The sequence below is a fragment of the Ictalurus furcatus genome, chromosome 13, assembly GCF_023375685.1.
Source record: "Ictalurus furcatus strain D&B chromosome 13, Billie_1.0, whole genome shotgun sequence".
Classification (NCBI taxonomy): domain Eukaryota; kingdom Metazoa; phylum Chordata; class Actinopteri; order Siluriformes; family Ictaluridae; genus Ictalurus; species Ictalurus furcatus.
The window spans coordinates 9,945,348-9,959,023 of NC_071267.1; the positions used below are offsets into that span (position 1 = coordinate 9,945,348).

Below are 13,676 nucleotides of genomic sequence, written 5' to 3' on the forward strand. Positions count from 1 at the left end.
TCAAATCCAGAAATATTTTTTTTTAATAAATAATAGACGTCCAACGTCATGCTTAGCATCAGGCGCTCGGCTCTCGCAGAACTCACCTGAGACGTCGTGGGCTCCACCTTGCGCTTCTTCTTTTGATTTTGCTTGTTGGTCCTTGGATAAACAACTAGCTGCTCGCTCCACCTGGTAAAAACAAACGTTCACCTTCAGAGAACCCTGCAAGTTCTACACTCCTGCACTGCTATAACGGTTAGTAAAAATAAATCTCACGGGACATGGCATGTGTGCAACATACCCGTTGATAATTTCCTTGCTGTCCCCCCGGATGTAGTACTCCTGTTCAGGCGTGATGATGCACAGCGCGTTCTTCTGGCCGGTCTTAGGTTCGGCATCTATCACATCTGTGCACAGGTTCATGTTGACAGTGCCTTGCGGTAGTGTGCTTGGCTGTGAGGGGAAGCAGATGGAAAATGTGATTTTTCCAGCCTAGTTCACAAAGGAAGCACATGTCAGTGTTTTTGGCAACCAAATATTTAGTGAGGGCGGAAAAAAAAAAAAAGAAACAGAACCTGTCAACATAATCAGATTTCATGGCTGTAATGAATTAGTTCTATATAATCCTGCATCTTTCCATGTGGTGTAAAGGTTTTATTGCATGCGACTCCATCCTTCAACACCAATACTCCAGAATACTAAGACGACCATAAAACAGGGAAATAAATAAGCATTGTGGGTTAAACAGACGCAAGCTAAAGATCTTACTATTCGTTATAATTCATATAAAACATAAGGTTATGTACAATTCCAAAACATAATACACATCAGTTATGATTGTGGTTTTATATACACAATATGTACGTTTGTCAGCAAAACAGCAGGCTTGCTTTAAAAAATGTGGAAAAAAAAACCCTACCAACTATAATTTTTTATTTTTTTTAAAATTGACAAAAATAAATTCAGTATAAAATGTTAACATTTTACAATTTTAAAAAGATTCAGAACAAAATGTTAATTTTATAAAAATGCTGATACCTGCAATATTTCAGTAGCGATATTATGAAATTTGGCCACGTCAGCGGTTGGACTTCGGTTTGTCTTCTCACTGTTTTGTGTCTTTATGTGTTTACTTTTCCAACACTATAAAGCAACCTTGGGTATTGAGAAAAAAAAACTATTTATATAGTGCCTAAGTCGTCTTCTATATTATAGTCACGTTGCCTAGCTAGAAGGCCAACTTTTGGAGCCCGGGGCCAGGCAAGGGAATACAGGAAGCAGCAATGTACAGCCCTAATCTCTGTCTCTGTGTAAACTAAACTGTAAAGCTTCCTAACGTGGAGGACAAATCCCAAGAGAATCATCAGAGAACACGCTTAATCTCGTCACTACAAATAGCACGATGTGTGACCCACATGTCCGTGCTGGATGTTCAGCTGCTAAGAGGCTCAGATTCATGGTGGCACATCTCAGTATTTCTGCCTGAGCTGTTATCAGCCATTTTGTGGACCCTCGATGTAAACCAGGTGCTGTCTGTTCCTGGCTCCTTTTATGGCTATTTTAAGTGGATCTCGCTTTATTAAAAATCCACCAGCAACTGTCGGCGACTGCCAAATATGGCAATTACAGCGTGTCACAGCTACAAAACTGCAGAACTGTTTCTGTCTCACCAGACAGACTGCTTCTGAGGGGAGAAAAAAAAAAAAAAAAAAAAGAGAGAGAGAAAAAAAAACCCTGCGTAATGAGACACCAGCAGCTCACAAGAGCCAGAAGTGCATAGTGAATAATAGCACATCTCTCAGCACAAAGCTCTGAGAGAACCGAATGGCCAAGTTGACATGGACTGTAATATCAACTATCCCAAGTGATACTGAGCACCATCATGAAGGGGGAACTCATAGCCAGCTGGTACGGTAATGTTTATACGACACTGTTGTCTGATCTTCGCACTCAATGGGGGGTGGAAAACTTTAAGCGTTTTTTTTTTTTTTTTTTTAAGATAAGAGATAAGCAACAAATCAGAGTTTGCTCAAGTTAAAAAAAAACAACAACAAAAAAACAAAAAAACAAAACGCAGGGTCTGGTGTGTAGCTATACTGTCAGGGTAACAAAAGGTCTGATTTTGGCAACGACACAAGAGAGCATGACTCTTGCCAAGTCTTGCCATTCATACGCTTTATATTAGCGCTTCAAAACAAGGGATCAAATAACATGCACTTCTATTGTCTCAGCCTTGGTTAACTAGCTGATTATTTTCAGAAGTTATTTATTTTTAAATGAAAACATTCACACTGACATAAAAAGCAATTTGCTTTGCTCTGAGACAATCTGCTAACTGACTAAATGGGACTGCCACTGACATGAAATATTTTTTTTTTTAGACAAATCAAGAAAGTATGCAAAGTAATGAAAACTGTAGAGATTGTGTTGCAGGGGAAAAGATTAACCACATGGCCTGGTGGATGCACGTTAAACAGCATGAACGTGCCTTGACTTGCAGTGCATTTAATCAAATTGCAGAGTTGAAGGGTGAGAGAAAATGACTGCGGTAGCGTCAGGACAAATCCCCCTTCCGAACACCTTCGACCTTTCAGGCTATTTATATAATAAAAAAACAAACACAAACCGAAAAAACATCACCACAGAAGCCTTTAATCTGACACACGGCACTCTGTCTTCTCCGCTCCAGTGCTCGCTAGAGCAAAAGAAAAGATCTGCATGACTGTTGCATCTAAAGGGAGTTTAAGAGTAGATGAGCGATGACCCTCTGCCCCTCTACCCGTCTGTCTTCTACAGATGATTTGATTTAAGCTTCCTAAACACAGGGTTTGGTTACAGAAATAGGTATTGCGGTTGGGCCTTTGGTGGAATGAGGATCTCGGAGCATTTTTTGCATTTCCATGTGGTTTCGGGGGGCTAATGTTCTCAGAGTATGGCAACGTCATGATGGCCCTCTTCACATGAGTTTCACCAAATAAGGGCATATTGGGGGAACGCTTTTCTGAGCGCAGGCTTCACAGTCAGAGCATCTCTCTCTCTCTCTCTCTCTCTCTCTCTCGAACAGCCACAACAGTTCACTTCAAGAGTCGAGCCCTTAAACGGATGTATTGTTTATAGCTTGCGATGCTGACAGGTTAGAGAAACAAGTAAAGGATAAGTGGGATTTAGCAAAAATAAACATCCCAAACCTTTGGAGCCATATTCAGACACGGCTTCAGTTAATATTTTGTTAAGTACGTGGAAACTGAAGTTTAAGGGGAAAACCAGGAAGTGTGAGTCATTCTACAGTTCTAACAAATATCACAAATAGATATTCAGATTGTGTGTCTGGACTATCACATTTTTTTTTATTCATGGCCAAAAGTTTGTGGACATCTGACCATCACACTCATGTGTGCTTGTTGAACATCCCATTCCAGATTTAGTCCCCCTTTGCAGTTATAATAACCTCCATTCTTCTGGGAAGGCTTTCCACTAGATTTTCCATTAGATTCTACACCTTACTGACTTTCGCGAAACAAAAGTTTTTATTTGGTATGTATTATATTAAAATAAAATGAGCTTCAGTGGTCGGAAACTGTAACTATAGTTCACATTAGTCGTTCTGAATCTCACAGCCTTCTGCACTAAACACCTCTGCTTTTACTAAGTGGATTAATTAGCGTGCATGAATGACAATTGATTTTTTTTCAGAATCGAGAAGACGGTATGTGGAAATTGACAAAACCAAGCAAAATAAAGTCCGGTGCAATGCTGTCACACACAACTCTCTTGCTAGTACAACACTGAATCACCTTGTTGTTCAACAGATGCTAGTCATCGTACTGTATTACATCACATTATACGTTAGCTGGTCAACTGGGTAATCAATTTTAGCCAAATGGGTAACCAAAACTGGGCAGCACATTAGAGCTGTCGGTAGGCCAAGTAATCAATTTATGCTTTTTTCCCCCTCCACCCACCGTTGGCATTTATTTTTGGAGCCTTTTGAGATCAGCATAATTTCACTACGTCATTTTAATTTTAGTTCAGCCTCATCCTCCCGACCCACACGTCCCTGACCTAATTCTCTGGCTTTTCCTGAGGGGTCTCATCTCGGCACAGATGAAAAGTGAGCACAGACAATAGGACTGACGGAATCATCAAACTGCTACAATCGAAGGAAAAGCTATACTACTCTGAACTGATGTCAGACATCCAAGTCCAGGTGCATAAGGTTTCTCCTTCTGGACACAAGTCATTTCACCGTGAGCTTTCTACAGTTTCTTCTGATGTAATGGCACGGCGTGAGCCGAGTGTCTCTCTCTCTCTCTCTCTCTCTCTCTCTCTCTCTCATCTTGCCAACTAATACACAGCAAATATTAAACTGGATCTGCTATACGTGGCACTTCGGCCATTGATGAGGACTCAAACTCAAGGATATTACAGGGTTTTCAATGCTGCAGTGCAGAGTGTGTGGGCCTCACAGATTATATCCCAACGCTGTAATCGTTGGCCTGATCAGGCAGCCAATTTTCACTCATGACACACTGGAGTGAATTAAACAGGCTCACGTCGGCCCTGCGATCGCGCCACAGGCCACGTCACATCCGCCTCCATCATTCATACGCTTTAACGAATAAGAGCGGTCACATGACTGTTTGCCTTTATTCTGTGTATGACCTCAGCATTTTGAAAAAGTGGTGACTGCTTTATTCGTGGAAAGCAAGTCACCACGCCATGCGTGTGTTGCCAGCATATGAGAACACTTTCATGAATAATAAGGGTGTATTGAGTGCTTACAGATTCGTCCAGAGCGAAGCGCAAGCAGCCGTGTTCATAGAGGACGAAGAAGCGCCGCTGCCATTTCTGCAGGAACAAATGGATTAGTTATAAACGCAGCACTGTAGAAGCTTTCTAAATGAACACTCGCTTATTTTAAAAGACAAGCAAGCTTAGCAGAGCATCTGAGGGACAGGAAAGAGATCACGTCTAGGACGAATCTCATAGACAAACAACTTACCCGAGACCTCTGCATCGGATTGTCAAAATCCGTTCCCTCTGGAGCCAAGCACAGCCAGCCTCCATAGATCGGTTTAGCCTGTAAAGACAGGACAAGATATGAACTCACTAAATGCGAACAAGATCAGACATGTGGTTTGAATAAACAAAAAATGGGATCGAACTCTTAAGCGTAAGCTACTGATTGGCACAAGTTCATACGTTCATCGACGGATCTGCACCACTTCTCAGACACCAGTTTTCAGCAGATTCCACAGACTTCATGAAACTTACATATGTGATATATTCTTCTTGGTGTGTTAGATTCTCTGTAAATGTAATGTGTAGTTGCACAATGTTACAGCCTTTGAAATCATACACAGGAAGTGATGTTAGAATGATATTTTTTTGTCTTTTCGGATGCTCTCTCAGACAGTCTGTACAGGATTTCATGGAGGGTTTGTGATTGTTTGATTTTTCTGCTGCTTTTTGTGATGCAACTGAGTTTTTTTGTAAGAGGAAAACCACTTTCGAAATTGGCGAAATTGCAGTCTTCCACAGTGATGTTTGCTGGTAAACGAGACCTTTTAGCTGTAATCATGCTCGACGCACGTGAACCGAATACGGCTTTAGCCGAGTGCGCGTTGTGAGGACGTCACATGGTGTGCATCGGCCCAAATCTTCAGAAAATCTGTGGTATTTTCTAAAAACTATAACTTCCTCCGAATGTTGTGGCTTCCTGTCATTTTGTGTTCATTTCTGTAGAGTAAATACATCATGGAGCTTCTCGCCTCATAAAAGCTACTGTGCTCATACTACTGTAACTTTGCTGTAGAGGCGTACACGATACTAGTATGCACAAGCGACAGCAATTTCTTTTCGAATCCAATTCCAGTACTTTAAAAACATCTTCCAGAAATGGAGGTGGAAAATTTACATCAAAGGCTGCTTATTGGAGGAGTGTGTGATGTGAAACTTGTGGTCATGGTGACGTTTAGGGCAGGAACGTGTGGGTCAAAATGGTAATGTTGGCATCGGAGGCAGAACACATGACAACGACAATCACGTCGAAACGTGCGGTCGTGTGCGGAAACGCTGATGAAATTACAGTACAGTCCAACTTCTGTGTTACAAACCTATCGTTTAACAGTACTAGTACCGGAACAATCCGTCAAGTCATCAGCTCGCGTTTAGTGTGCTTTCGCTTTCGTGTGTTTAACTCGAATCCTGGTGTGTTTTCCACCTTGGCGTGATTCTCAGGCAGGTGAGAACGCAGCAATTGTGCTCAATCTCAGTCCGGTTTCAAGTGAACATCGGTTCGATTGCAGTGAGAAACTCCTCAGCTAACCCGAAGTGAACCACACGTGGCGTGTTGTATATTCTTGGTTGCAGATATTTTTTTTTCCCCCGTATATATGAGCTTCTAAACTAAGTCAGAACGGTTGCAGAAATATGAGCTGTTGTGGATATTTGGGCTGAGAAACAGAAGGGGAAGAAAAAAAAAACGCTGGATAGGCTAAATGTTTTATATTGGTCACTTATATAATCATTTATTTAGAGTCAGTTCCATGTTCTCTGTGCTTGGTTGTTTTTGGTTGTCTTCCCCTCCCCTTTAGTTACATGCAGTGTGAAACCAAACCTTTCAGTATGAATAGGTAATGGAAGAGACTAGATGGACTCTAATAACGTCCTTTGCTGCATTTTGGTGTCTGTGTCATACTAGGCGAGATCAGTGAACAAAAAACAAATACAGCCCTTCAAAAAGACAAGGGGGGGGCGGGGCGGGGCAGAGAAGAGGAGATCACATCAGGTGCTTGTATGTGGAGTATGCAATTTTACAAATTCCTACCAGAAGTTCATCACTTACACAACAGCACAGGCTTAATGCAACACCCCCCCACGCAAACACACAAACACAGGAATGTTCAGTCACATGGGAACCCATTCAATCAGCACGGCTTTAGACAAAAGACATGATGTGCAGGTCTGCAAGCGCCGTGCTGAGCTGCAGCTATACTGCATGCGTTTACAGGACGTACTGATGTTGCAGTGCAGCGTGTTAATACTCTCTGTACGTGTGCCGATTTTCTTTCGAGAATATTCCCGTCACTTCGACGCTCTGCCTCAACAAGACACTGAATGCTGGCAGCGGTGTGAGGAAGGCCACGGAGGCACCCTGCAGTGCAGGACCAGACAAGTTCATATGGCTGCAACAGCCACGTCAGAAAAGCCGAGTATAATATTAACATGCAGCTAATGGCCCGGAAACTCGATACGCGCACACAAAAATGTGGCCAAGCTTCTCACCTGCGTTTAAACAGGCTTTCGCTGGCATACACGTGCAAGACCTAGTGCTACGCCACACTGAAAAGTCATTTCTATAAACAACACATTTTTTGTGCATTTGCGTGCATGTCTGTTTGTTTTAAATGGCGTGCATCGAATGTGTAAAGCACTCTGCTTTGCTACTTAATAAAATACGCTACATAAATAACATTTTCTCCTCCACGATTAAGGTCAGATAAATGCACTTCATTGCAGCCAACAGCACAATGGGCATCAGGCCATTTAATAAAGCTTATGAAACTAACAGAATCTAAAAAAAGAACTGGGCCCCGAGTGCTCCTTTCCTCTTTTGAAAAGGAGGAGGAGGGGGGAAAAAAAGCACAACAAAAGCCAGCTGTGAGTGCCGTGTGTAGTGTTGGTGGAGTGGTTTACCCAGGAGAGCAGCGGCACACCCCTGCACTTTTCCTCCACATATTGACGGCCTGCTTCCTCTCCTGAGCTCCTCTCCTAACCTTGCGGGCCTCCCGCAGGCATCGCGCTTAACTTCCAATTTCCTCCCGGCCCGGTCCCAGGGGGCCGCCTTTTCTCCCAGCATCCCCCTCTTTCACCCCTGGATGCACTCTCCGGGTCTCTGCCGGCACAGGACCCTCCCCGCTCTGCAGACCAGTTCCCCTTTTTTTGCAGACTATGTAGCTGCTTCTGAAGTGGAAGCGACCTTTGGGAGGGGGAACTCTGCTTTCCCAAACCACACTTCCTTTCACAAGCTCTCCTGCCCCCCCCAGAGCCTCCCACAACCCACAGTCCTGCTCCCTGGAGCTGCCAGGATGGCTACAGATAAACAAAAGAGACGTTTACATTGTATTTTTTGGGCAGATATAGAATCAGGCATAAAAGGCAACAAACTATATTTGCTATTACTCTGTTGGTTATGGGAATAGCAGGATTTGTGTTTGCTTTGATTGTGAACTGCTGCTTCTTTTCTTTATCAACTGTGCAGTCTTGTGTTTCATAATCCTGACTAGGACTGTTCCAGTTTCACTGTTATTCATGGTGTATGACTGGACATTTATCTCACCTTTTAGTTTAAAAAAATAGATTAAAATGCATTTGCTGGCTCAGCATGTCACCTTTTCTCATACTCACTCACTCACTCCCTCCTGCAGGACATGAATTTATAGAAAAATTTAAGTCAGACTGGATTTGTTTCAAACTGGAAGAGGCTTCCTAGAGATACTTCCAAGGGTTTTAGGCAAGTTACTGAGGTCCGAGCAGAGGTCCAGACTACGGTCACGGTAAAGTCATGTGACCTATTAATGATCAAGTGCGACGTGCTGGCCATAAGCCCTACAAACAAGATCAAAACAATCTATCTGTATTGAAATGAGGTGTGTCTCGCATGTGTGTGACACAACCGTGCAGATAAGGTGAAGCCACTCCTGTCTCTGTGATGCATCACTTATCCCGTGTGACTCGATCATTTAACAGGCATGGGTGTGGAAATCTTAACCAGAAAGTGCAATTAGGAGATTTGATCTTTTCTTTACACACGGATGCACAAAGAGACTTTTGTGCAAATATTTGATGAACTGTTCCTAATTTTCGGGCGCACGGTGGCTTACTGGTTAGCACGTTCGCCTCACACCTTCAGGGTCGGGGCCCTATGTGTGCGGAGTTTGCATGTCCTCCCCGTGCTGCGGGGGTATCCTCCAGGTACTCCGGTTTCCTCGCCCAGTCCAAAGACATGCATGGTAGGCTGATTGGGATGTCCAAAGTGTCCATAATGTATGAATGGGTGTGTGTGTGTGTATGTGATTGTGCCCTGCGATGGATTGGCACCCTGTCCAGGGTGTACCCCACCTTGTGCCCCATGATCCCTGGGATAGGCTCCAGGTTTCCCCGTGACCCTGAAAAGGATAAAGTGGTATAGAAGATGGATGTTCCTAATTTTCACCTCCAGCCAGTGTGTTTCTAAACATATGATTAATAGTAAGACATTTTCAGTCTAGGTTATCATACCAGGAAACTTTCAGAGTATAACAGCACTAGTTCTGACTGATCATTTCAGATGGCATGGAGACTCACCCTCACTTCGGCAGAGAATTATGGCTTGATTGGTTGATTAGTGATAGGGTAGACAACATGCTCTCGCATTCAAAAAGAGCGGAAGATTGTTATATCGAGCGTCAAACGTCAATCATCTTTCTTACCCTTTCAGATCTGGGGCAAACGTCCAAAACAGGAAAGAACTGCTTGACACCTGCTACCATGACATCAAGAACAAACATGTGTACACTTGCACATGCACTGAAAAGGAAATGTACGGCCATGATGCAATTTGATTTGTGCAATCTGAAGTCAAATGTGTGTGATTCAAGAAATATCACGAAGCAGGAGTGAATCAGAACACAATGTAAAAAGAATAGTCAGTTCTTTAAACAAAATATTTATGGTTGCCTCTTCAGCCAGAATGATCGGCAATGCTCTTGAGAAACAAATGAACTAAACTGAAATGGAGGCGATTATATTCCTGGAAACATGGCGCGCTTTAGTTTCGCCGAGAGACACGGGGGACACTTTCTGGTTTCGTCGAGAGAGACTTTCTGGTTTCACATGGGGGACACTTTCTGGTTTCACTGGTTTCACACAGGGATCCCCCCGTTGGCTTCACTGAGAAACATAAATGAAAAAAGAACATATTTAACCTTATTGTGAAGCATTTTTAAAGACTTTTTTTGCTTGCCTTTAAAGGACACTTTGGACAGAAACGCAGCGAGTTGGCTTTTTAACCATCGTTTCATGCTACACTGCTTTGAAACAAATTAATTGGGAACAGATGAGCGGACATGTTCCATGTAATCCACTTAAGTCTATAAATCACAAAATAATGCAGTGATTTAATTAACTTTGACTTCATCGGAAGACGTAGAGACAAACTTGCTTCGGGTTTGTATGGAATTTTAAAATTTTTTTATTCATTAGCAGCAGCTTTAGTCTTAACGCTGTAGTGTAGAAATGTGTAAACGTCCCCAGTGCAGCCATTTCAATGATGCACAGAGAGATTACTTTCTCAGATCTGCCAAGCCCGAAAAAGGATTAATGAGCAGTCACGCAGAAGGGAACGAAAGCAAACGATCACTTTCTAACTATTATTACAGTTAAGACCTTTCGTAAGCTCAGGTCTAACGTTAGCCAAGTCAAACGGATTTTATTTCACGTTCATGAACTCGAAACATTCTCCATTGACCTCGACAGAAAGTGAGGATGCCGTGAGTTTCAAGCTGGAAAATCGAGTCGAGGTGAGAGGAAAGGCTAAAATGTTGGGGGAGGGAGGTTCCAGAAGTTCAGTTAGTATTAGAGAGTTCAAAACACCTTCGTAAATTCTCAAACGTTCTCATCTGTCCATTTATTTTTTGCCAGGGGGAGGGGAAAAGAAACACCAAGACTGCTATTTTAACACATTTTTGAGTGCTAGCTCATACTAGCGGACTCTGGTGTGAAAAATACGGAGCCGTGACACAAAATGTATTAAGGTTGGCAAGTCTGCTTTTTACATAGCACACTATTCACTTATGAATTTTTATTATTGTTCTTATTATTATTATTATGCGTTTGGCCTCTACAGCATCTACCCATGAAACCCCTTCTGGAGGATTTCATCACTACTGACATCATGTACTTCACAAGATGAGTCAGGAGTCAGGTGGTGGAAGGGTTAACCATTCATAATCACACCCAGTCCTCCCTACATGTGCACTGCAAGATGCTGACGCTGCTAGACGTCTCCAGTTCTGCTCAGAGTGCTACTTGGGTTGAGTGTGTGTGTGTGTGTGTGAGTGAGTGAGTGAGTGAGTGAGTGAGAGAGACCAATTAACAGGATGTAACATGCCTTAATGGTCTAAAACTTCCTCTCATTCATGACTCCCAAGTGTTCAAAGCTTAATGTCTTCATGCAGTCCATTTGTTCAGGGCTTAATGTTTCCATACAGGCCACGTCAGTGTAAAAGATGAGACCTTAACCACCTCTTAATGCTCGAGTAAACAAAAACAGAGGTAGGATTACCAATTAAGGCCTGAGCTTGAGCGGTACAGACAGTAGATAGACAGGCTGCGATGCTTTGGAGCACCTGAAAGAAATCTGGAGATGCTCTTTTCGAAGGAGCCGAGGTCGCTGAAGACCTTGGCAGAAGCACGTTTTCCCCATGAAGCACTTAAGCTGGCGAGGCATTCGGTCGGCTTCGCGAAATGGATGCGATTTTTGGACACAGGCTGCTCCGATTACTCCTCTGAAGGAGACAAATTTGTGCAAGGCTGCTGCTTTAATGAAACACAAATACAGCACGGCGTGAGGAATTTCGTGAAGGAAAGGGAAAATCAGATGGATTCTGCTGAGACGAAAGCAGAGCAGCGACTGAACCGAATATTGCTTAAAAGGAAAAGGTCGACTGTGGTCGTAAGACAGAAAGACTGGCGGGATAACTTCAAACTAAACTGCTCACCCTACAGTGGGCTTTCTTGGCACTTCCAAAGCTTTCGATCATCATCATCATCAGACTCAGTTCAGTGTCAGTCATGTCTGGCTGCAGTGACTCCTAATCAGGCTTTTTATGAGTGCAAACAAACCCGATTCAGATTCACAAAAAGAATTACGGTTTTTCAAATATTACCTTTCATGTAGTGTGTTATAGAGCCATTTGTGAATGTAAAACATCTACAAAGTTTCAAAAATCAAAGCACAGGACAAACGGAGTTATTGACTCCCAAAAGAAGGAATTGAGGCGGATAATTTTTGAGCGGCTAAGAAGACATGCGCATAAACTACGATGGAAACACATGGAAACCGAATAAGTTTCTCGACACACATAAAAAAATTAAAAAAAAAGCCATGTGACTTGCCTCAGCAAATCATGTGACTGGATAATTGGCTCAGAAAAGTAGAAATGGCGGAGAGAGAACGGGATGCGGCAGTTTTCCCCAGAAATGACGATTTTGTTCTCTTGAACACATGGGATGGAAACGGTGCATCATTCATAAATGTTTTACGCAATATTCCAATTTTTCCTCATAAGTTAAACAGATGGAAACAAGACTACCAACAGCACAGAGTTGATGTTAACTGCGCTTCATAAAACAACGTGTCCGTGGTCACACCTCACCTTTATCAAAAGTTGTAATGTTTGCTTTTGAGTTCTTATCGTTATTAGCTGGTTTGACTGGTCCCATCAACAGCTCAAAAACAAGTTGACCTGCAAATAACACCAACCGGGTCCCTAATGTTTTCTCTCCATGGAACGTCCAGGAACAGAAATCTCTATTGATATAACAGACAAACTCCACCCCTTTATTTATTTATTCTGCAACTTTTTTATTTTGTTTACATTCATTTATTTTGCCTCTTTACTTTCATCCTCTTCTATATATATAGACTAATCAGACTGGGAAGAGTTTGGGTTGTTTTTTTTTGGGTTGTTTTTTTTTTCTTTCTATTTTATGTATTAGCTGTTCATTTGCCTACTGGTTGAAAAGGTAAATTGCTTCACTTGTATATATATAAATGATTTTCCTAATTTAAAAAAAATGAAAAACTAAGCATTATAAATACCAATAAATGATTTTTCATGCCATATAGGCATGGAGAGTGGGCGATATGACAAAAATATCCTACAATTCTCAAGAGATTTCTAACACACGATATGTATCGTAATATATAGGTTTACTCAAACCGCCAGCAATACAGTACTGCTGGATTCTTTTTTTTTTTTTTTTAACTGTTTGATGCTGCTTTATTTAATGCCTATAAAAAATTTATTCAATATTTAACTGAATGGGAGACAAATGTTTAAAAATCTGTGACAATAAATATCTTATTTCTCTAATAACAAATTTAAAGATTAACACCACATCAGCTGTTTCACTTGTGCTTGTAATTAAATGCAAATTTATTTCTTTTCATGCATAAAAAAAAAATCAAAAGCTATCACAATATTCTTCATATCTCAGAAAAGCATACTGTGACATCATTAATCACGATTTTGATATTATACTGTCGTATCGCCCAGCCCTAACAAGGTAACGAAGGGTCCGTGGAAATTATTTTATACTTAAAAGGGTCACCAAGTTTATATTAAAAAAAAAAAGTTTGCCATGCAAAGAAACTGTTGGCAAAGAAACTGTTGGATCCTGTTAAAGCAAAAACAAGATATTTCCCGGATGACAGAAAAATGCATCTGGGATGGCTGAGGGGAAAAAAAAGAAGAAGAAGAAGAAGGGAAAAAAAAAAAAAAAAGATAAACCGTTTAAAGATCCAATGAAAGAAAACCAACATCATTTGGTGGACTGTGTTTGTCAGAACCACTCAAAACTCAAACTTTCATCCATCTATCAAACAGAAACAGCATTTCACAACACTAATACATATTCGACACCTTCCC

The 13,676-nt window shown here is 41.7% G+C and overlaps 1 protein-coding gene across 3 annotated transcripts in view; it reads right to left on the minus strand.

The window, feature by feature from the left end:
- The window catches only part of mprip (myosin phosphatase Rho interacting protein), a 40,818-nt gene that overhangs the window by 25,759 nt on the left and 1,383 nt on the right, over positions 1 to 13,676 (minus strand). For all 3 annotated transcript variants that reach the window (XM_053639249.1, XM_053639250.1, XM_053639251.1), the window contains exons 2-5: positions 4,985 to 5,062; positions 4,765 to 4,830; positions 284 to 435; positions 87 to 171 (exon numbers count right to left, since the gene is read on the minus strand). In XM_053639249.1, coding sequence (XP_053495224.1) covers positions 87 to 171; positions 284 to 435; positions 4,765 to 4,830; positions 4,985 to 5,062 — 381 coding nt within the window. The remainder of the gene's footprint in view (positions 1 to 86; positions 172 to 283; positions 436 to 4,764; positions 4,831 to 4,984; positions 5,063 to 13,676) is intronic.